The sequence below is a fragment of the Geotrypetes seraphini genome, chromosome 15 (genome assembly GCF_902459505.1).
Source record: "Geotrypetes seraphini chromosome 15, aGeoSer1.1, whole genome shotgun sequence".
NCBI lineage: Eukaryota > Metazoa > Chordata > Amphibia > Gymnophiona > Dermophiidae > Geotrypetes > Geotrypetes seraphini.
Genome location: NC_047098.1, coordinates 56,250,826 through 56,274,504, shown reverse-complemented (window position 1 = coordinate 56,274,504; position 23,679 = coordinate 56,250,826). Strand labels below are relative to the sequence as shown.

Sequence of the window (23,679 nt, the reverse complement as noted above, 5' to 3'; positions counted from 1 at the left end):
TAAGGAAAGAGGGAAGAATCAGAGTATGAATGGCCACAACCACTGACCCACAAACTTTGCTTTGAATAATGCTGGTGTAGAAAGACAGAGGATGAAATAGACACTAGAAAATGACATGGGTTTATTTCCCGCGGTTATCCGTGGGGACGGGAACGGTGATGAATTTTGTCACCGTGTCATTCTCTACAAGGAATCTGTGGATGAAGGAAAAGCAGGGGTCATCTGCTGTGATAGTTTAGGTCACAAAAGGGTGCAGAGCATGTAAAGTGCCACCTCTGCCATACTCTTGATCCTTTTTGGAAGCAGTTAAATCCTGTTTTTCTAGGATGCAATTTGTAGACCAATACTAACTTTATTTTCTTCTCTAGAGCCGATCCAGTCCCGCTGTGCTGTGTTGCGGTACACAAAACTGACAGATGCACAGATCCTGGCCCGGTTAATGAAGGTGGTTGAGAAGGAGAATGTACAGTATACAGATGATGGGCTGGAAGCAATAATCTTCACTGCGCAAGGGGATATGAGACAGGTAAGCTATGTGTTATTTTTTTTTTTTCTCTCTTTAGTAAGATCTTGAATCTTTAAAGCAAGACTATTTGTGGTTGGAAAATTTACAGCTGTTGCATATTCCATTGTTAAGGTAGTGCCACTTAGTGGATACTCAAATCTGATCTTTTATGGTGGCTGTTGCACTGAATGGAATAAACTGCCACTAGTTTAGTTGATGGACAATCACTTGAGATTCAGAAAGCAATTGAGGGTTTTCTTTTCATCAGACATTTGCTTTCCAGTAAATGTTATGGTTCAATGGAATGGCTAAATATCTCTATGTGGCATCTCATTTCAGTGGTACATGTTCATTATATCTTCATAGCATTGGAACAGCCTGCCTTGTTTACAATCATCGGTTATTGTACAAGAGCTATTTTGGAACTAGTCTATTTTTGTACCCAAAATTGACTTTTAAAATCCCAAAAAGTGAAATGCTTAACTCGGGAGCCAATAACGCCAACGTGATCATATTTTGAGTGTTAGCTCAACATTAGGGTGATAACTACAAATATGTTTTCTTTTAATACAGGATTATGCTTTCTGCATGTTGGTGCAGTTTGTACAATGCTCAGTTTTGGTTTATAAATACCAGATATTCTTCAGCCTGGGCATTGGTGCAAGAATTATTTTAAGACTAATTATTAGAAACGAGGAAGGCTGTTCTAATGCTGTGAAACTAAAATGGTCCTCATTTTGTTTTATAGTATTTATTTTGTTTGTGTTTTGTAATTGAGTGTTTATTTTGTAAGCCACCTAGTACATTGGATACTACTACTATCCATTCAGTCATGTCCAATCCTTGGATACTCTGTAGGTCAGTCATCGCCATGCTTTCCTGTTTTCCACGGCTTCTTTCAATTGCTTGATGTTCATTCCTGTGTCATTCTTGATGTTATCCAGCCAACGGACCTTTTGGTCTCCCCAGTTTTCTTGTACCACTGACCATTCCGAGTAACACCTCCTCTTATAGTGAATTCACCCTCATCGCATGTCCAAAATAGGTCCGTTTCTGTCTAGTAATCTTGCCTTCCAGGGACAACTCTGGGTTTATATGATCAAGAACATATTTGTTGGTGATCCTAGCTGTCCATAGAATTCGTAGAAGCCTTCTTCAGCAGCACAGTTCAGTGGCATCAATTTTTCTTCTATCTGCTTATGTCATGATTGGGAACAGAGTGGCAGTGATCAGTCTTTGATGGTGACTAAAACCTCCTTGCACTTCCATGTTTGGTCCATGTTCACTATGGCTTCACGCCCCAGTGCTAATCAATGCTCGATATCTGCTGTCGAACAGCCACTGTGATCAGTGAGGTACCCAAGGAAAAGGAAACTGTCAACCACGTCTACTTCTTCATTGTTAGTCTTTATGTGGACTCTCTTGTTGGCAGTAGTCATGATTATCCCAGGACAAGCAGGCAGCCTATTCTCAACATATGGGTGACGTCATCCATGGAGCCTGGATGCGGACAGCCTCGCAAGCAGACTTGCTTGTAGAAACGTAGAAGTTTCAAGTCAGCCGCGCAGCGCATGTGCAAGTGCCTTCCAGCACAGGGAAAGTCTCCTCAGTTCTCAGTTTTCCGTGGAGCCGAGAAGTCTGTATTTTGACACTGCGTTGAACTTCTCTCACCGCTGTTTGTGTTCTTTTTAGTCGTGAATCATAGTAACATAGTAGATGACGGCAGATAAAGACCCGAATGGTCCATCCAGTCTGCCCAACCTGATTCAATTTAAATTTTTAAATTTTTTCTTCTTAGCTATTTCTGGGCAAGAATCCAAAGCTTTACCTGGTACTGTGCTTGGGTTCCAACTGCCGAAATCTCAGTGCCGAAATTCCTATGTCCTTAGTGACCTCAGTGCCGCCTTCCTATGTCCTTAGTGCCTCTTCCCATGTCCTTAGTGCCCCCAGTGCCTCCTTCCCATGTCCTTAGTGCCCCCAGTGCCTCCTTCCCATGTCCTTAATGCCCTAGAGCCTCCTTCCCATGTCCTTAGTGCCCCCAGTGCCTCCTTCCCATGTCCTTAGTGCCCCCAGATCCAGTGTCAGTTCTCCTTTGTATCTTGGTCCCCCTCACTGCCTTCCAGCCTTTGTCTCACCTCCTCCCCCGAAGCCAGCCAGCCTACCTCCCTCCCTGCCATGCTAAAGCCAGCCTGCCTGCCTTCCTCCCAGCGCTGAAGCATGTCCCCCCCGGACCGGCCCCCGCTGCTGCTTGCTACCCGCTGAAGCCTACCGCTGCTTCAAACCCCCTCCCCCTGGGTCTGCTGCTGCCCGCCGCCCACTGCAACTAAACAAAAGGAAGGTCCAGGCACCGGCCCACAAACCTTTTTCCCGATGTCCATTCTGACGTTGGAGAGGAAGTTCCGGGCCATCCAGGCAGCGATTGGCTGGCCCAGAACTTCCTCTCCGACATCAGAATTGACATCGGGAAGAAGGTTTGTGGGCCGGCACCTGGACCTTCCTGTAGTTGTAGCGAGCAGCAGGCAGCAGCGGACCCGGGGAGGGGGGAGTTTGAAGCGGCAGTAGGCTTCGGCGGGTAGCAAGCAGCAGCGGGGGCTGGTCCGGGTGGGAGCAGTCTTCGGCGCTAGAGGGAGGGAGGCAGGCAGGGAGGGAGGGAAAGCAATTGCCGCTGTCTCTTAAAACAGGACATTTCGGCGTCCCGAAGCTGTGCGTTGGGACAACGGAACAGGGGATCTATAAATGGGATGGTCCCGTTCAAAACGGGACGTATGGTCACTTTAGATATGCTGGTACTCCTACCTCAGTGCTTCCCATTGGATAGAGCAGTATAAAAATTGTGAAATAAACTTATGCTGCTGATATGGCCCACATATGGCCATCTGTGAGTGAGCAATTTTAAATCTGATTAAATATTGTTTTTTTAATAAATTCATTAATTTGCAAATGCTATGGGAAGGTATTTGCTAATTTTTCACCTGAACGTTACTTTGAATCTGCTTTAGATGGATGGCACTAGTTTAGCATTTCTATAATGTTTGAGTTTGTGAATGTTCTGTTGTAAAACACCTATAATTTTACATGTAATAAATGTGTTAAAATTTAAATTAGATGCATGTTAGACAGTCTATTAAACTCAATAACTGAATTTGCTTAAAATTGTATTAAAGCTTCTGTATGGTTAAGGATCAGTATAAGGGTATCCTAATCAAACCTTCAGCCTTGGGCACCCCTCCCCCTCCCAAACTCAAATTCATTTTTAGGCCTCTTGGAGTGACCATAAATGTTGGGGAGAGGGACACACCACCCCTCTCAGAATAATCAGGATAAATGGGCTATTTGAAAACTACCCACCCTCCCTGCTGGTAAAGTACCTTATGTTATTTATTGCTTGACTGTCAGGATCTATTGCTTTCCTTTGACTGCAGCTGCTGCCCCAGATGTCTGCCTAATCCTGCTTAATGGATGGGCCTGTTCTGTTAGGGATTTTTCTTAGTTGGGAAGGCGGGTAAAATAGAAAATTTAGTGGTTAAAGGAAGGGACTTCTTTATTACCCTCCAGGTACTTTAGTTAGATTGTGAGCCTTCGGGACAGTAAGGGAATTTTTCAAGTACCTTTCTTATTTCTAATCTTAATGTATATTTTCTGTAAACCGCTTAGAACCTAACGGATGTAGCGGTATATAAGAAATAAATTACAAATTACAAGGGTAACTGTTGCATCCCTTTCCTGTGCAAACAGTATACAATCCTTTACGGATCAGTTGTGTATCCCAACTCAGGAGTTGGATTGTAGAAGGCATCAATCATTTTTCTCAGCTTCACCTCTTTGTCTCGCTGGGGAGTGCCCTCTCTCTTAGTCTTGACTTCTACAAGTGAGTTGAGAAGGTGTCTCTTTCTCTGCTCTAGATTTGTTATTTTTGGGTATTAATCTGATCTTTTGTCGAGGCTTCCCTGTGCTAAGAGGTTCCCAGTAGTCCTGGGACAACTCTGCCTGAGAGAAGGGTCAGCCGTTGGAGTCTGAAGCTAGGAGAACCACACTTTTAAAAGAGCACCTGCCTGGCCACCATGCTCTAACACTTGGAGCTCGTGAATAGGTTCCCTGAGAGCGGTGCTTGCCCCTGTGGAGTCAGGCACTTGAGTACAAGCTGATTTGACCCTGCGACTGGCTGGGAGGCTTGACAGAGATTGGCTGCATCTCCCTCCCCCTCCCCCATATGGGAGCTTGAGGGGTCAAGGGTTTCAGGTTTTAGAACTTGAATAAAAGGCAGCCCGAAGAGATAAGCTGCTGAAGCCATTCTTGCTGTCTGAGACAGAAATGCCTTCTCCATGTCCAGCTACAGTGAGAAACTGATGCAGGCATACCATATGGCAGTTTTGTGAGTACAACTCATTACTGTCTATGGGAAAATCAGAGTGTGTCAGAAGTTGGCTAAATTAAGATTTTCTGGGGTTCTCCCAAGAGACCCCAACCTCTAAAATCCTATTTTCTGTGTTTCTAAAATTAGTTTTGCTCTCACGGGCTTTCTTTTAGCACTAAAAAGCTGCAGCAGTGGCCATCTTGGGATTTCCCAAGTCTCTTTCTTGTACAATAACCTCTGGAAGCTTCACCATAGGGTAGTCAACCTCTTCCAGCCTGGACACTGTAGGGATACTTGAAACCAATTTCCAGCCCCTCCCTCTGTGTACATCTGCTGCCACCTAGCCCAGGATATCCAGTTACATTCTGACAGCGACATTCGTCCTCGATTCCTACAGCCTGAGCTGTAAGGTCTATCTTTTTATTACCTAAAAGTTCTCCTTATTTGATCTATTCTTGGCGCAGGTCTTGCCCTGGTGCTGCGGATTCACCCTGTGGGGAAATCCTTCTGCACGAGATTGCAGATTTTCTGTAAAAATCTGCTTCTGTGGGGTTCACTGTTAGTAGAACTGCAGTACATCCCCCGGACAGCCTGCTGGTCAAATCGGGTCTCCAGGTTCAGGAGCCACCTCTCCCCAGTTCGTCCACTAAGGGGTTAGAACGCAGGCTGCGTGGTCCCGAGGAGGCGTGTCTGGGATCCTTGATTGAAGGGACAGTCATTAAGTTCTGGTCTGCTGAACTGAGGGTTCATGATGTGTAAGGAATAATGAGTTTATCGAGAAATACTGGAGAGCATGTAAGTTTAATTTTGAAAGCAAGCAAGAGAATTTTATATGTGGTGTGATGTTGGATGGGTAACCAGTGCGATTCTCGAAGAAGAGGAGTGACATGGTCGTATTTTCCTGCTTTATGTATGAGTTTGATGGCTGGGTTTTGGATAAGCTGCAGACGACGTGATTCCTTTTGAGTGATCCCATTATATAAGGAGCTGTAATAGTCAAGATAAGAGATGACTAATGTGTGGATTAGAGTTTCGATAGAGGCAATTTCGAGAATAGAAGTTAAGGAGTGGATAAGACGGAGTTTGTAAAAGCAACTTTTTATGATGGAACTTATTTGATCATGGTAAATTAAGTATTTATCTAGAATGACTCCTAGTAGTTTTATTTTGGATTCCATTTGTATTGGACAAGATTCGATGCAAACTTGTCCGTTTATGGTTTCATTATTTCTGATCGGGAAAAGTAAGCCACAAGATTTCTTTATGTTAAGAGAAAGTTTGTTTGTTCGGAGCCAGTTGCTGATTTTATCCAGTTTGGAGTTTATTTCCTGTATGTCATTGGGATTGGCGGGATTAATGGGGTGAAGAAGTTGGATGTCCACATATGCAAAAGTTGTAAATCTGATAGACTGAGCCAGTGAGTAGAGGGGCCAAGAAGATATTGAAGAGTAGAGGGGAGAGAATTTAACTTTGTGGGACACCATAGGCTTCAATGATTGGTGAAGAGGAGGTTTCTTTCGAATGAACTTTGAAGTTACGTTCTTCGAAATAAGAAGTGAACCAGAGAAGTACGGAACCTGAGATTCTGCAATTTTTGAGGCTACTGAGGAGAAGGTAATGATCAACAGTGTCAAAAAGCCGCTGACAAGTCAAAAGATATATTAGAGGAATGGATTTGCGATGGTGATAGTGAGACTGAGTAAAGATGGTTCTGTGGAGTGGTGTGTGCGAAAGTCTGTTTGGTTTGGGTGAAGAACATTGGTTTGCTCAAGAAATTCAGAAAGCTGGTTGAATAATATTTTTTCAGTAAGTTTGACGATGAACGGCAGATTAGCAATCTGATGATAGTTGGCGCACTGAGATTCATCTGAATTTTGGGGTTTTTTTTATTTTGGGGAAGATTAAGGCAGATTTCCAGATTTTCTGGAAGACATTGGTGGAAAGACTCTTGGTTATCATTTCCAGAATGAATGGACCCAAAGGTAGGGAAGAATTTTTTTTTAGAATAGATGAGATAGTCTCGGTTGGATTATTGTAAATGTTTTCGTTTGGATGACTTTGAGTAGGTCTGGGAGAGAGGATGTTTTGAAGTTGGAGAGAGTGCTAAAAGATAGATTGTTAGTCTTGACTGTAGGATCTGGGGACTTTAAGGGGTTGGTTGTCCTAGGTTTAATCTAATGTCTTTTATTTTTTGGTCAAAATAGTTAGCTAGTTCTGTAGCAGATGGTTGATTGGGTGGCAAAGGAGGTTTCTTCTTTGAGTATGGAGATAGGAATCATACTATACTGTATAACACAGACGAGTTACGAATGTTGGTTATGTATTTGGAATTAATAGTCCTTTTTGGCTTTTTGTATTGAAATTTTATATTGTGTTGCAAGGTCTTTGTAATGGTGTAGGGAACTGTTGAACTGAGATTGCTGCCATTTGTGTTCGGAGGAGCGGAGTTAGCAATGAAGAAAAGTAAGGTTTTCAGTGAACCATGGCTTCTTTTTAGGGTGTTGGTGGGAGATTTTTTCTTGGGGTGGGGCTAGGAGGTCGATGAGAGATTGTGTAGAGTCTTTCCATAGGTAAAATTGTTCTTCTAGGAGGAGAATTTCGGAACGGCAGAGGTCCCTGGAGGATCCAGGTCAGGTCTTTGACCCCAATTTTGTGACCCCAATGAATGCAGCCTACCAAAATTTAAATGAACACCTACAGGATGTCAGCAGGGAGGGGCACAGTCTGTAGTAGATTTAAAACAGAACAGAGAAAATATTTCTTCACTCAACGTGTAATTAAACTGTAGAATTCGTTGCAGAGAAGGTGGTCCATGGGCCATTATTGAGATGGCTTGGGGAAATCCACTGCTTATTCCAAGGATGAACAACATAAAATGTATTTTACTGCTTGGGATCTAGCTAGGTACTTGGGACCTAGATTAGCCACTGTTGGAAACAGGATACTGGGCTTGATGGATCTTCAGTCTGTCCCTATGTCAATTCTTATGTTCTTAAGTGTGGCTTTTTCTTGGGCAGATTCCAAGGCAATACTTCCTGATGAAATTTACAAGGCAGCCAGAATGGATGTGTCAGCACAAGCGAACATGACCTTTGGGTCCTCAGTGCTTGTTGCAGGCTCATCTGTCCTGCCCTGGACTAAAGGGACTTCTCTAGTACGTCACATCCTTAAGGAATCGTATGCTGTTTGCATAATAAGGAATGATGGATTAGGTTCTTACCTCAGTAATCCTCTCCTGTAGAATAGCATATGATTCCTTACGCCCCGCCCTGTTGGAGATGGATAGAGCCTGCATTGAATAAAGGTCTGGGATGAATTTCCAGTGGCTTGGCTTATGGCAGCCAAAAGAGAAGAAAAGAAAATTATTGCAAGTCAGTAGGTTGAGTTCCATTGCATCCTGTGTGTACAGAGATATAGAAGTGTTAGTGCTGGTTGCACACAGATAGGTGGTAAGTTGGTTCCACCTTTAGTTTTGCAATTGCAATACAGTATTTGTTTACTGTTTTTTGTTCTTATTGCAGAGCAAAGTTAATGTTGTCTGAGTCCCCCGAACCTCTCCTTGTTTACTCTTTTTTTTTTTTAATTTTTAAGAAGTTTTCGCTTGCTTTGGTATAGACTGAAGAGAGAGGGAACTGCCCAGGGAAACGAGGAGGTTGAGCTGAGAAAAATGATTGATTGCCTTCTTCAATCCAATTCGTGACTTGGGATACACAACCCATCTGTAAGGAATCATATGCTGCTCTACAGGAAAGAGGATTGAGGTAAGAACCTAATTCTTCCTTCAAGCTGTGCATTTCAGGGAACCCTGGTAGCCCCAGTTAAAGTCCTCCTTCCTTTTTAGCACTGATGTCCCTTCTTGCCCTTGGAGCTAGAGAGGGAGGCATAAACTAGAGTATTGTCTGGGAAGAAACTTAAGAACCTCTGAGACAGATATTAGTCTACACCTCACATTCTCTTTCCAACCCCCCACCCCAAGAAAATCCTGGTCTTCACATATGGGAGAGATTACCCTGCTCTGATCAATTCACCTTTAGCTGTGCCCCTTTCCCCTAAATCAGTCTTAGAAGTCTGAATTTTGTGAGCTCATGCTCTTTGAGTTTTTTTAGGTTTCCAGAAGTTTTGGTCCGTGCTTAATATTGATTGTACAGAAGCAGCGAATTTACTTAATAATAGACTGGATTTAATGTGTGTTGACCCTGGGATTTTCACCTGAGTTACCCTCTAACCAGCCTTTTGAAGAAACCCACCATATATAAGCCTACAAGATCATGAAGGGCATAGAGAAAGTAGAGAGAGATAGAGTCTTCAAATTTTCAAAACATATAAGAACAAGAGGGCATTCAGAAAAATTGGAAGGGGATAGATTCAAAACAAATGCTAGGAAGTTTTTCTTTACTCAGCGGGTGGTGGACACCTGGAATGCGCTTCCAGAGGACGTAATAGGGCAGAGTACGGTACTGGGGTTTAAGAAAGGATTGGACAATTTCCTGTTGGAAAAGGGGATAGAGGGGTATAGATATAGGATTATTGCACAGGTCCTGGACCTGTTGGGCCGCCGCGTGAGCGGACTGCTGGGCATGATGGACCTCAGGTCTGACCCAGCAGAGGCATTGCTTATGTTCTTAATAAATTAGCATTTATGCTACAACTGTATACAGATCTTATGCATATTGGTGATGGATACCCTGAAAACCAGACTGTTAGGAAGTACTGGACGTTGAAAACTGTTAGACATCCTCTGGCAGCCCCCTGCTTACCAAAGAAATGCATCTTTTTCCAAAGAGGAGTACAATAATAATAATAATAATTTGGGTTCTTGCATTTATGAACCTTGAGTTGATGCCTCCATTGCGCCCACCCCCAGTCAACAATTTTCTCAGCAGACCCAAATCTATCTTTGACTTAGCACGTATGAAAAACTTGTAATAGAAAATTCAAATCAAGCCATATGAAACAACTCCCGTTTTTTTTTAATATTTAACAGGCATTAAACAACATGCAGTCCACATATTCCGGGTTTGGTTTTATTAACAGCACTAATGTATTTAAGGTGAGTGAGCATCTTTTTTTTAATCAGAAGAATAAATACAATGTGATCTTATTTATAAAATACATTTGCCATTAGGTTCATGTTGTTGGACACTGGTATCTGCATGAAAAGTTCATGAGGGCTGATGTCATCTGATTATTCCAAAGTGTTTGAAAGTGGAGCCTTTAATATTTTGGTGCTAAAAACCTTGCAGCTGCATAGTTCCTTCCATGTTGACTGACCAGCAAACAAGAGCCACTGTGATATTTTTGTTGTTTAATTAGTCTTTACATTCAATATTTAATGAAAAATGTAGATGAATCTAATTTAACAAAGAGCAGGATTTGCTGCTGTTTCCTGTTAATGGACAGCTGGCTTTGCTTTTGGATCACGTCCAGCTCAACACTTCCCTTGCTTTGAAGTTCTAATTTTTTTCCTATTAATTTCAGGTATGTGATGAGCCTCATCCATTACTGGTGAAAGAGATGATACAGCATTGTGTGAATGCAGATATTGATGAAGCATATAAGGTTTGTCTTTTTTACGCCCTGAACCTCCATACTGCCCCACGATCTCATACAAGCTAAGAACATTACTGCTTCATAGTAACATAGTAGATGACGGCATATAAAGACCCGAATGGTCCATCCAGTCTGCCCAACCTGATTCAATTTATTTATTTTTTTTCTTCTTCTTAGCTATTTCTGGGCAAGAATCCAGAGCTCTGCCCTATACTGTGCTTAGGTTCCAACTACTGAAGTCTCTGTCAAAGCTCACTTGTATGCTTAAAGTAATAAATGTAAGTTTAGAAGAGTTGAATAATAATGGTGATGTCCAATCCTGTCTTGAGGGTACAGGAAGAAGGGAGCCCCCTTTCTACCAGCAGCCCGACTAGTTTGCATGACTCCCCTACTGAATATATGTCATATTATGCCTTAGTGCAGCTCCTAATTTCCATTCAGGGTTAACCCAATGGGCACTTGAAAAGTCTTGCCAAGCCTTCCTCATACCCCATCTGCACACTTGCTCCTACACTGGAAACCTCTTACCTGTCAACTGTGTTCCTATGGGCCTTTTTGAAGTAGCTGCCCTGTAAGTGGTGGCTTTTAAGGATATTGAGGCCTACACAAAACCCAGGATTTCACAGAGGTCTTAGAAATGCACCTACAGACCCAAAAAAGGATCACAATTATCACTGGTCCCAGACAAAAAGCATAACAAATTTGAACAGCTTATTAGGAAAAACAGTCGTAAAATATAAAAGTTATAACAAGCAATCAACAAACAGGAAAAGGAAACACATAGTAAGCTAGCACTTTTCAACACTTTCCTAGTGACAATCAGCTGGTTGGGGTTTCAGAATTACTATGAGAGAATTTTCTATTTATACTGGAGACCACTGTGTTCATATTTATCCCATGTATATTTATCTTTCTCCTATGACCTTTTGTAGAGAACCTCCTGAATCTGGAGTGATTTAACCAAATGCTCGATTAGGGCTGGACCTGAGTATTCATTATGGATATCCTGAAAACCAGGTTGGCTGGGGAAAAGGCCATCGATCAAGTCCTGACCACTTAGTGACCCCTTTGCGACCTGGACCCAATTCACTAACCATCCTCCTGGTCCGATTCCGATCTGCGCATGCAAATGAGGGAAAGGGCATCCAAAAGTAGGAAGGCAGCGATTCACAAAAAAAATTAAGGAACACCGACTGGGCTGGCCGATCACAAAAGAAGTGACTGCTGAGGACCGGTCCCTGCTGACTCCCCTGCGCATTCTCTCCTATGGGTCCCCTGAAAAAGCAACCAGACAGCTGAGGCACATCTCCTGCTCTCTGTCGCCCCAACTCTCCTGCTCTCTGCCGCCCTTCCTCGCAGTGCAAGCCTGTGGGCAGGGGAGAGTTGGGGCAGCATGGACTTCCATTTCAGTCTAAGAATGTAAGAATTTGCCGCTCCTGGGTCAGACCAGTGGTCCATCGTGCCCAGCAGTCCGCTCTCGCGGTGGCCCCCAGGTCAAAGAGCAGTGCCCTGAGACCAGCCCTACCTGTATACACTCCAGTTCAACAGGAACTTGTCTAACTTTGTCTTATATCCCTGGAGGGTGTTTTCCCCTAAAACAGCCTCCGGAAGAGCGTTCCAGTTTTCCACCACTCTCTGAGTGAAGAAGAACTTCCTTACATTTGTACGAAATCTATCCTCTTTTAACTTTAGAGAGTGCCCTCTCGTTCTCCCTACCTTGGAGAAGGTGAACAACCTGTCTTTATCTACTAAGTCTATTCCCTTCAGTATCTTGAATGTTTCTATCATGTCCCCTCTCTCCTCTTTTCAAGTGAGAAGAGGCCCAGTTTATTTATTGCTTTATAACAAGCAATCAACAAACAGTATTACAAAATTTATTCTCCTAAGTTGCCAACACTCCCACCATCCCATTCTGGTTAGCTTGGAGGTCACCCATATGTGAGAATACCTGCCTGCTTGTCCTGGGATAAAGCACAGTTACTTACCGTAACAGGTGTTATCCAGGGACAGCAGGCAGCTCCCCTGGTTGGCTTCTCTGCTAGCTATCTGAACTGAGGAGACACGACCTGTGCACTGGGCGGGAAGGCACATGCGCGGTGCGGGCGACTCGAAACTTCTAGTTTCTTTAAGCAAGTCTGCTTGCGAGGCGTCCGCATCGGGGCTCCGTCGGATGACGTCACCCATATGTGAGAATAGCTGCCTGCTGTCCCTGGATAACACCTGTTACGGTAAGTAACTGTGCTTTACTCCCACTCTGTTTCCTATCCACTAGCCAATTTTTAATCCATGTGAGTATTTCACCCTCAATTTCATGGCCCGCAATTTTTCAAAGTAATCGTTCATGCGGAACCTTCTTTCTGCTCCCAAAACATTAGCCTGATGTCGCACTGCGCAAAGGCTGCAAACTTCTCCTCCGCAGCCCCCCTCGGTTCTCCATCCCCTGCAACAAGTCGGCAGCACTCGCACACCAGAAGGAGGGAGGAGACCCGCTGCTATCCCTCTCCCCCTTTGCCTGGAAGCACGGGCGTGACCGGGTCAGAATGCTGCCGTGGCCCCTTTTTGGAGCGTCTGCTCGGCTCCGATCAGAAAGGTTCCCAGCATATGAGTTTGCTAGTTTGCTGTTAGGGATAGTACATTGGTAAAGTAAAAAAGGTTTTAAAAGTTTCAGCGAAGAGCATGCGCAGGCAAAAAAGATGGTCTGTGCATGCATCAGGCTTGCTCTTCAGTGATCCGTGTTATCGGTGGTGTGTGCTCCTCTGATCGCCCCCATTTGGATATGGACCTGTCGTGAATTGGTCAGCCTGCCAAGGATCGCACACGATCTGGCAGGTTAGTGAATCTAGCCCAAGGTGTCATGAGTCCTAGTAATTTGGGGTGAAAAAGAGAGATGAGTCAAGTGTGATCATTCTGTAATCATATGACACCTCACTGTGACCCAGGAAGATGAAAACGACACCGCTTATTGGTAGCTGGCTGTTCAGCATAGTGGAAACAACAAAACAAAACAAAAGGCAAGAGAGATGTCCTCTCAACCAACAGTATCTTTATTATTTAGATACTGTTGGTTATAAGGACGTCTCTTTTGCCTTTTGTCTTGTTCTATTCCCATAGTAAGGCAAGGTTTTCTCTGCTTTCTTGTTCAGCATAGTGGAAAGCCATTTCTGACCCCAAATATGACAAGTTCCTGCTAAACTCATTTAGAGCACTGACCCAAGGGCTGCCGCGTAAGCAGGCAAGATGGACCATTGGTCTGACCCAGCAGTGGCAATTCTTATGTTCTTAATATAGCTAAAGATCTTAGGTTCGCACTTCCCTGGATGTTTTTTAGAGCTGTTATGACAGTAAACATTTTAGTTGCCTTTGAATTACTTAATTTTAAATACAGACATGTTCCCTCAGATTGTTGCCCACCTCTGGAGACTGGGTTACTCACCTGAAGATATAATTGGTAACATTTTCCGGGTGTGCAAAACCTTTCAAATGCCAGAGTATCTCAAGCTGGAGTTCATCAAGGTTAGTAGTGTCCACAATAGCATCCTCGCAATTAATCCTATGCAATGTTGCATAGTTTGAGGGAGGGGGTCCTCCTGTTGTGTTTTTCCTTTTGTGTGTGTGTTTTGTCCAATAGTTTCTTCTGCTCCTTTTGGTCTTCAGACCTTTTGTGGCTGTAGCACCAGTAGATTTTACGGATTACTTAAGGATTTTTCCTCTCCTCCCTCCCTTCTCTCCCAGCTCCCTACAGAGCTGGGTTACAGATCCATGTTATCCACTAGATGTGATTGATGGCTGAAGCTCCCCACATCCTTCCTGCTGGGGCAGGGGCAAAAGCTAGTCTTAAGCAACATGGAATACTTGCCTATGGGCTGGCCCAACAGGACTGATATTCAACATGCTGTGGCCCAGGACAGAATCTGGGGAGACGGCTCTAAAGCTCATTTGCAGGCTTTGTTGTTTTCAGTTTTAAGCAAGCTTAAGGTTCCCTGTTGGGTGAATGGGGGGGGGGGGGCAAAGCATTTGTACTGGTTGCCAGTCAATCGTAACCCTGTGGCCTACATTGCAGCTTTCCACATATTTCAATACTTTTTGACCTTTTCCTTTGTTTCCCCTGATTTTTTCCCCCCCCCCCTAAAAGTAGTAGTCCCTTGCCCATAACTAAATTTCAATTTAAGATTCCATTGTTTTATGTTCTGAATTTTACATTTTATATAAAATAAAAATAACTAGTGTAAATGCTTGTCCAAAAATGGCAAAAAACATGCACATGCATTTGTTCAATCAATTAGCTCTAGTCCCTCCTCCCTCCTCCCACTCCCCAGAATGCTCCTTTTTCTCAGTGGTTGATTATATAATTTTACTTAACAGATAAATATGTACTTGAATTGGTATGTGCACTTTTATATATAGACAAGCTGGGCAGTGATAACTAGTGGCGTAAGTAGGGGGGGGGAGCGACCACCCCAGCACCATCTTGGTAGGTGTGTGGAACCCGTCCTTCTCTCTGCCCCCTGCTGCGTGTTCGCCGCTTCCCTTCCCTCATATCTCTGTAACGTTCATGGCGTGAGCAGCAACCCCCAACCTGCAGTCGTGCCTATTTCAGCTCTTCTTCTGATGTCACTTCCTGGACCCGTGCCTAGGAAGTGACATCAGAGGGGAGAGCCCATCCATGCACGACAGGAGGTTGGGGGTTGCTGCTCGCTCCACAAATGTTACAAAGGTATGGGGGAAGGGAAGTGGCGCGTGACAGTGGGGGGTGGGGAAGGAGTGTGTAGGGGAGGGGGGCCACCCCCCTGGGCGCCTCTGCCCCTCACTATGCCACTGGTGATAATGGCCATCTTTTTGCACAAAAGGCAATTTTCTGCATACGGATGAAAGTGTCATCTCTGTATCCAATAAGAAAATAACATTTTTCCTTTTTTTTTTCTATCTTTAATTGAGGTTATAAGGTGCAACGTTTGGATGATACCAGACATCTACCTTATGGAAATAAAATTGTTAAATAACCTTTAAAGGCAGCACAAATAAAGCTTTTGGAGCATGATTGAAAATGACAACACACAAAAACCATCAATTATGCATAGAGAAGACTAATTTCATCTATTTTTTTATTTACTTTGGTTTATTAATCAGCTTAATCCTAGGATAGACACTGATTTTTACAATCTACTTAATTTCATATAAATAATCAACTATTCCCAGCAACATTCTATTTCCAATTGCCATAATAATGCCATAACTCGTTAAAATGCATATTTCAGTTACCAGTGATACTGGTCATTTTCCTTACCCTCTATCCTATCGCAATTGAAATCAGTACATCAATACATTAGTTTACCATAATCAATTCACATCACCGACATTCTTTTTATTTTTAAATATTTTTTATTGAAAAACTTCAAACCGCGCATGTAACGTGAAAACAGATTAGAACCCCCCCCCCCCCCCCCCCCCCCCCCCGAAACAAAACATTTTCACATGAACCAGCGTCGGTGTTATTCAGGCCACACATTTGTGTTGACAAAATTCATATCCTCTTGAGTGTTGATGACAGTCAATAATTATGGCTTAACACTACTTCCCACCTGGGCTAAATCTTGATCCCCCCAGTGTAAGGTGCCAAACTTCATACTCAGAGTAAATATAGTGGTTCCCAAAATTTGGTGCTCATTTTTTTTAACAATGATTTTCCCCCCTCCCCCCACCACACACACACATTCCTACAGCGCATGGGAGTCTGATCTTCAAGGTTTCATTAGCTTTCGCTAGGAAATGAGATTTTAGCAGGGTATAGATGAAGGGAGGTCAGAGCCAAAGCACTGCCTCATCACATGACATACCCTCCCCCCCTGACATTTTTTTAAAATCCCATTTTATTAACATTTCTTCTGTGTATTTAGAAAAATTCTTAAACTTATCTGTTTGATAAATGTGTGACTTAATTGCCATTTTGTATTTTCTGAGAAATTTTGATATGCTTATGTAAGTAATTCACTGTTTGTGCAGTTCCTTGCTGTAAACCGCCTTGAACTAATGGTTTGGCGGTATATAAGAATAAAATTATTATTATTAAAATAGGCAAAACCGGTGGGTACAAATTGCTGATTTCTTGGATACAGACTTATGAAAATTATGAAGAAGTGGTCTCAAAGCCCTCAAATGCAAAGTTAGATTATCAAATCTCCTTAAGGATCCTGGAACTTAATTTCTATATTGTATGTTGTCCTACCCAAAATGCTCATCTTTTCCCCAAGTGCTCTTAACTTTTCTGGATGGTCTCGCTCTTGTTTTTCAGATTATATTGTTAGGCCATGTTTTCTGCTTCCACCTTTTGTTTCTTTTTTTATTATTATTGCAACATATTTTCTATCTTTCTATAGAAAGTGAGGTTTGAGACCTGTCCTGGATCTTTGCAGCCAGATTTCAGGATGTCCACAACGAATATGTAAAAGCATACAATACAGAGTCGGTATATGCAATCTAAACTCATGCATACTCATTGAAACATTCAACTGGCTGCAGAGTCCCTAGGACAAATTTGGGAAGCCCCACCCCCACCCTAAAAAAAAGAAAGAAAAATTAGAACTTAAAAGTTGCTTTCTTTCCCTCTTAGGAAATTGGATACACGCACATGAAGATAGCAGAAGGTGTGAACTCACTCCTACAAATGGCTGGATTGCTGGCCAGACTTTGCCAGAAGACCTCCGTATCTTCTACCAGTTGAAAGCGAATAGGTTTCGATCACTTATTGTACTCTGAAAGAGTGAGAAACTGGGCATTGAAGGTTTAGATTTGGCTATTAGAAAACAATTCTGAAGATGGCTTTTATTGTAACTAGGAATTGAGGACCTTGTTTTTGAATAATTAAAGCCAGATATATTTTTATGCTTTGTTTTTGTTTTGCTCTTGATGTTAATTCATTCTTGACTGCACTATTGACCTATAATTCTTCATTTTATAAATTTGAGATAAATTAGTGTGGTTGCTGTTAATATGCTTTAGAGGTTATTAAACAACCAAAAAAATGGAATATACTCCAGCAAAAAGGCATCACCTTATATTTTTTTCTATTTTTTTTTTTTTAAATAAACAATTTATTTAAAATAAACTCTTTATAAACTCTTTACTGTATAGCAAATACAGTATATAAATGTTTTTATGTCTTGCCAAACAAGGTATTTTGGTACATTTATACTTAAGACTAGTTGGCAGTAGTGCTGCTCGATTCACGATTCGAATCGGCTTCCCAATTTGGCTGACCCTCACCCCCTAAAGCAGGAGTGGCAGCGCTGCTCTTGCTGGCCGGCCGCTGCCGCACCTGGTTTAGAGGGCGAGGGGAATGCGCCAGTCGCAAAGTGCTGCTGTCCGGTTCCTCCCCCCCCCCCTGGCATCTGGTTCCCCCCCGGCCTCCCCGCACCGTTTACCTTATAGGAGCAGCCAGCAGAGATTGCGGTACTAGCGATCTTTGCAAACTGCTTCGCAACTGTTTCCTCTGCCGCGATCCTGCCTCTGACGTCAGAGGAGAGGCGGGATCGCTGCAGAGGAAACAGCTCGAAGCAGTTTGCAAAGATCGCTAATACCGCAATCTTCTCTGCAGGCTGCTCCTATAAGGTAAATGGTGCGGGGAGGACAGGAGTGAAGCCGGACACGCAGGCCTTCCTTGGGTGTGGGTGTGTGAGCAGTCCTTCGGGGTGGGGGGTGTACAGGACCTCGGGGGACAGGCATGCAGGCCTTCAAGGGGGGGATAGGCAGGCCTTCAGGGGGAGGTGCAAGCCTTCAGGGATAGTAGCACAGGCCTTCAGGGGGGACAGGCAGGCCTTCAGGGGAGGGGGGCCCTGGTGTAGAAGTACAGGGAGGGAGGGAGGGAAGGGGGGTTAAAAGAGACGTGCATATGCTGGACTTTGGGGGGGAAAAAATAATGGGTCTAAAAATAGAGGAGAGGGAGAGATGATGGACAATGGGATTTAGGGAGGGAAGGAAAAGAAAGGGAGAGAAGTTGGATTCAAGGGATGGTGTGGAGGGGGAATAGAGATACTGGATAGGAGGGTAGTTGGGAAAAGAAAGGGAGAGATGGTGGACCCTGGGGTGGTGGGGAAGAAGGGAGAGATGCTGGATGAAAGGGTAGTTAAGAAAAGGTGGATCTGTGGATGGAGACGAAAAAAAGGAGAGATGCCAGACCTCCAGGGGAGGAAAGGGAAACGGGAGGACAGAGATGGCAGATGGATGGTTAGCACGGAGAAAGAAGGAGACCCTGGCAAGCAAGTTATCAGAAGCCAACCAGAGCCTAGGACCAACAAGATTTGAATATTGACCAGACAACAAAAGGTAGAAAAAATAATTTTATTTTCTGTTTTGTGATTATAATATGTCAGATTTGAAATGTGTATCCTGCCAGAGCTGGTGTTAGACTGCAAACGTGAGCTAGGATTTAACAGAGAGAGGAAAAGTCCTTTTTGTTTCTTTATTTTGTTTACACTACAGCGCCAGTGTGGTTAGGAGAAGGCAAAGGGGGTAAAGAAGCTATAAAATAAACCCACCAGGATATTTGAAAAAACACCCAATTGGGCAGGTAAATCGAATCGAAAAACCAATTCAATAGGCTGAATCGAATTGAAATTTTTTTTTCCTGAATCGGGCAGCACTAGTTGGTACTTATGAAAGATGACTTCAGGGAATATATACCAAACTGTGCATAGGTTTGTCTACCACTGGAAAAAATATTTAAAATTCCAGGTAAATAATGTGTTATCACTAAGGAGGAGGAATAATGTGACATGTTTGACACGGTCAAGTATGTGCCATAGCTGGTATTTTGTTTGTATTGTATATACACTCGCATGTTTTTGTGCTTTAAAGATGAATTATACAATGTAGTCCTTCCACATTCTCTGGTTTGTTCCATTACATTGCTCTCATAATAGTTAAGAACCCGATATTCAGCTGGTGGCCAGCAGTGCTTTACCTGCCGTTGGCGTTAGACCTAGATATTCAAAGCTGGGCCATTTCCAGTGACTGGCGTTGAATCTCTGGTTTTCAATGTCAAGCAATGCATGGCTGGTTAAGGTGATATTCAGACTTAACTGGCCCTGACTTAGTGAGTAAACATAAGCCTGTTTTATATGTGGCATCATTTGTTTGCTAAGCCTGGTCGCTTAAATTCTAAATATCCCCAATATTGCCAGCTTTTTTTTTTTTTTTTCAGCTGCAGTAACTAGTTAAATGCCACTGAAAATGATGTGAGATAATCAATCAGTCAGCAGCTGTTTCTAGCCAGTTAACTCGTGCTTAATATTGGCTGGCATGAGTTTAAACCATGAGCAGATTTTTTTCCATTCTAGCTTAGGTCTGTTAACTCCAATAAGCTGAACTCCATTCCACACCTGGTTCTTCCCCCTTCGTTTTTACTCAAATCAGTTTGCTATTATGTAGTCAGTGGTTGTTATATGGTACAGAAACTGAAAATAGTTGTTTGCATTTATATGTATATATTTTTAAGGATAATATTTCCAGTGCAATGAGTGAGACATTCTAGACAAATGGGTTATTTTCCCACAGCTGCGTGCTGCTGAAGGAATCCACTCTGGATTTTTCACTCTGCCTTTGCTGTAGCTCCACCTATAGTTCTTTCCTTTTGCATGCGTGCCTGCAGGAGTGTTTGTTCTGCTCTCCCTAGTTTATTTTTATTTTGATGTACTTTTGTCCCTTTTGGGGGTAATTTGGTGCTTGGAACGATTTTGAAGCTCTGCCTGCTTGAGAATTCACAGACTTTAACAGACTGTAGTTGACAGGCCGATCCCACTGGATACCTTTTAGCCAGTCAGCATAGCTTTCTCTGGAGCTCAGGGTCATCCCTAATTTGGTCTTCACCTACTGTTAAGCAGGGGATCAAGCACAGGCTGTCGGAATGCCCTTAGGAGACTCAACATGTCTTGTAGGGTGCTGGCTGCATCTTCACGCCTTTGCCCATGCCAGTGTGCATCTGTTGGTCCACATGGGTGGCGGTATAGACAGGCATAGGAATCTGACTGGCAGCCTGAAGATCAGCTTTGCAGAAGCATTCCCAGCATTGTGGTAGTGATTTTTTCATCCAGTGACTAAAAATTACGCCAGGTGTACACCTGACAGGGCCTCCGCGTGTGCGGATCACCGGACTTGATGGACCGAAGGTCTGATCCAGAGATGGTGCTTCTTATGTACTGTGAGAGAGCTGAGGCAGACTGCAGCACAGATCCTCTGTCAGGTCACAGAATGAGTACATAGGCTGACAGCCTGTGAAAGGAATCAGGGGAGATTGGAAAAGTGGGGTTTTGAGTGTTGTTGTTTTTTTTTAATGTTCCCCTACCTGAAAAATCCTAAAATCATCGTTTTTAGAGTTTGGAACTAAGGAAAAAAAATCTCACCAAAGGCTTGGAAGAGTTTGACAGTGACATGAGCTATCACAAATCATAGGAACAATGGAGAAAGAAGCCATTGTAAAAAACAAACAAAAAAAACAAAAAAGTTTCTAGACTACAAATAGCAACAGCAGGACGAAGGGCAAAGAAAGAGGCCAAGTATGTGCTGGAAGGTCCTAGCTAATTCTGCCTCTGATGTTATCTGTTCTTTCAGCTTGTGCATCATATTTTGAGCAAGACACTGATTGCTGAGTAGATGCATCAGCAATGTCTGGACAGCTCTGCTTGACCCAAATGCTGCTAGAGAATGCAGAACAGGAAACTTCTGAGCCCCAACCTACTTTTTATGCAACTCATTTGTCACTTATCAGGAGAAACCAGCAGAAATGTATTGAACTGAAGTTCTTGCAAAAGCATTTGAGACAGAATTATGGTCGGGATAGCAAATCCTTTGTGTCATTCTGGCTAGATTACTTTGTTTATGTTAAATTACTTGAAGCTTTTCTTTTTCTTCCTTTTTTTCCCTCATATGTAAACCATTTCAGACCAGACATTGTGTCTCCAGTGTACTTCTCCGTCTACTTTGAGTTCAGATGGTGCTGGATATGACGGAAGCTTCTGGTTATATATTTATCTTAGATAGCAGTAAATCACATCATACTTAAGTGATTCCTAAGATTCTCTTTTTATGTATTGAAAAAAAATAAGATGTGTCCAAAATATAAATGATTTTTGCAGTCTTCAGCATGGGTTGTAAGGTGTCTTCTCAGAGTCTTTTGAAGTATCTAAAATGAGAAGTACAAAGTCATGGATTTTGTCTGTTTTCTTTTCACAAACTTGTTTAAATGCTTCTCTCTAAAGGCTTCTGGAGAACATTATTGCCTCTATAAACTGATTTTTTTTTTTTGGGGGGGGGGGGAGGTGCACACATGCCTGGGTGTCAAATAGCTGGGATACCTAGGATTTCTAGTCAGCACTGGGAGACTAACATGTTGAAATCTATTCCCAGCTTCAGTTTGAGTACTGCTTTTCTAGCCCTTCAAAGAATCACCCAAAACAGTATACAGCAAAGCAACATACCGTATTTGTCGCTCTGTAAGATGCACCTAACCATAACACCCGGTAGAGGAGGAAAAATCAAGAAAAAAAATTCTGAACCAAATGGTGTACCCTGCCCCACTGTCCTGCCCTGTACCCTGTCCCCCCTCTGGTAGTCTAGTGGCAGGCCGGGGCAGGGCACCCCCACCTCCCTAGTACCTTTTTTAATTCAGGCAGGCAGGGCACCCCCTACCTTTTTTTAAATTCAGGCAAGGCAGGGCCCCCCCTACCTTTTTTTAAATCCCAGTGGTCCAGCGCTGTATCGGCAGGAGCTTTCTGTGCTCCTACCCTTCCCTTGCTGATGTCTTCCAGTAGCGGCCGAACAGTGAACAAGGCAGGTGCAAGCTTTTCGCTGCCTGCCTGGTCCCGCGCCACTCTCTGAATGGCTGCCGTCAGTTCTCGCTGAACAGCTGGGATTAAAAAAAGGTACGGGGGGAGGGGTATTCGTTCCATAAGACGTCTCAGAATTTAGGTTGTGGGTAAAATTGGCTCCAAATTCTGAGGCTCTTTTCCTCTAAACAAGTTTATATCCCACTTTCTAGTTTTCCTGGAGAGGGTGCAGAGACGAGCAATGAAGCTAATAAAAGGTATGGAGAACTTGGAATATGAGGAACGACTTAAGAGACTGGGATTGTTCTCCCTTGAGAAAAGGAGACTGCGAGGGGATAGGATCGAGACTTTCAAAATACTGAAAGGAATCGACAAAATAGAGCAGGAAAAAAAATTATTTACAATGTCCAATGTGACACGGAGAAGAGGACATGGACTGAAGCTAAGGGGGAACAAGTCCAGGACAAATATCAGGAAGTTCTGCTTCACGAAACGAGTGGTGGACACCAGGAATGCTCTCCCAGAGGAGGTTATTGCGGAATTCACTGTTCTAGGATTTAAAAGCAAACTAGATGCACATCTCCTTACGAGAGGGATATGGGTGACTAAAATTACACCAGGTGTGCACCTGGCTGGGCCACTACATGTGCGGATCGCCGGACTTGATGGACTGAAGGTCTCATCCGGATATGGCAGTTCTTATATATTGATAAGGTAACATTTGCTACTCCTGCTTCAATATTGTTGCCCCATCGCCTTGGAACTCACTTCTGATGTCCCTTTAGGCAGACTTCTCGTATCAAAGATGCCCTAGAAACTTACCTTTCCAAACAGGCAATGTTTGAACAGGCCTTCCCACTATTACCGTATTTTTTGCTCCATAGACGCACTTTTTTCCCCTGCCAAAGTGGGTGGAAATTAGGGTGCGTCTTATGGAGCGAATACCTGGCCCCCCCCCCCCCCCCGTTACATTATTATAATGCGGCCGCCCTCCTTCGCTGGAAGTGGCGCACAAGGCAGGCCCTGGCCACCTTCCTTCTCCCCGACACCTCCCGCACGTACTTTTTTTTTTTTAAACTTCTGGACACGGCGCCTGGCTCGACTTGGTTTACATAAGACTTTATAAACAGGGAAATCAGTTTAACTAATGTGAATTATTAAACAAAAGACAATTAACATTCCTTAGTGCCATTTCCCCAAAACTGTTGAAATAGCATTGTTTTGACTACTGCTACTGTTATCATAACCATGTGTCCTTTCCCCTCCCACTTACCTGTATATGTTTTTATTGCTCAGCAATTCAATTCTTTTCCTTATGGTTTCCCCCTTCTGTTCTATCCTTTTTTTCATATCCGTTTCCCATCTCTCCTGCTTATTTTGGATTTGTTAACTGCTTAGACTTATTTTTATTTGATTTTGTGGTACATCAGTAAAACGTTGATACTTGATGCAAC

General features: G+C 43.2%; 2 protein-coding genes across 4 annotated transcripts in view; one reads left to right on the top strand and one right to left on the bottom strand.

Moving 5' to 3' along the window:
* The window catches only part of RFC2 (replication factor C subunit 2), a 43,106-nt gene extending 25,771 nt beyond the window's left edge, over positions 1 to 17,335 (top strand). For both annotated transcript variants that reach the window (XM_033922929.1, XM_033922930.1), the window contains exons 7-11: positions 369 to 526; positions 9,844 to 9,909; positions 10,338 to 10,418; positions 13,809 to 13,922; positions 17,017 to 17,335. In XM_033922929.1, coding sequence (XP_033778820.1) covers positions 369 to 526; positions 9,844 to 9,909; positions 10,338 to 10,418; positions 13,809 to 13,922; positions 17,017 to 17,127 — 530 coding nt within the window. In that variant the 3' untranslated portion in view covers positions 17,128 to 17,335. The remainder of the gene's footprint in view (positions 1 to 368; positions 527 to 9,843; positions 9,910 to 10,337; positions 10,419 to 13,808; positions 13,923 to 17,016) is intronic.
* Positions 17,336 to 21,327: 3,992 nt separating this feature from the next.
* LAT2 (linker for activation of T cells family member 2) overlaps positions 21,328 to 23,679 on the bottom strand; it is a 57,729-nt gene continuing 55,377 nt past the window's right edge. For both annotated transcript variants that reach the window (XM_033921177.1, XM_033921178.1), the window contains one exon: positions 21,328 to 21,582. The gene's annotated coding sequence lies outside the window, so the exon portion shown is untranslated. The remainder of the gene's footprint in view (positions 21,583 to 23,679) is intronic.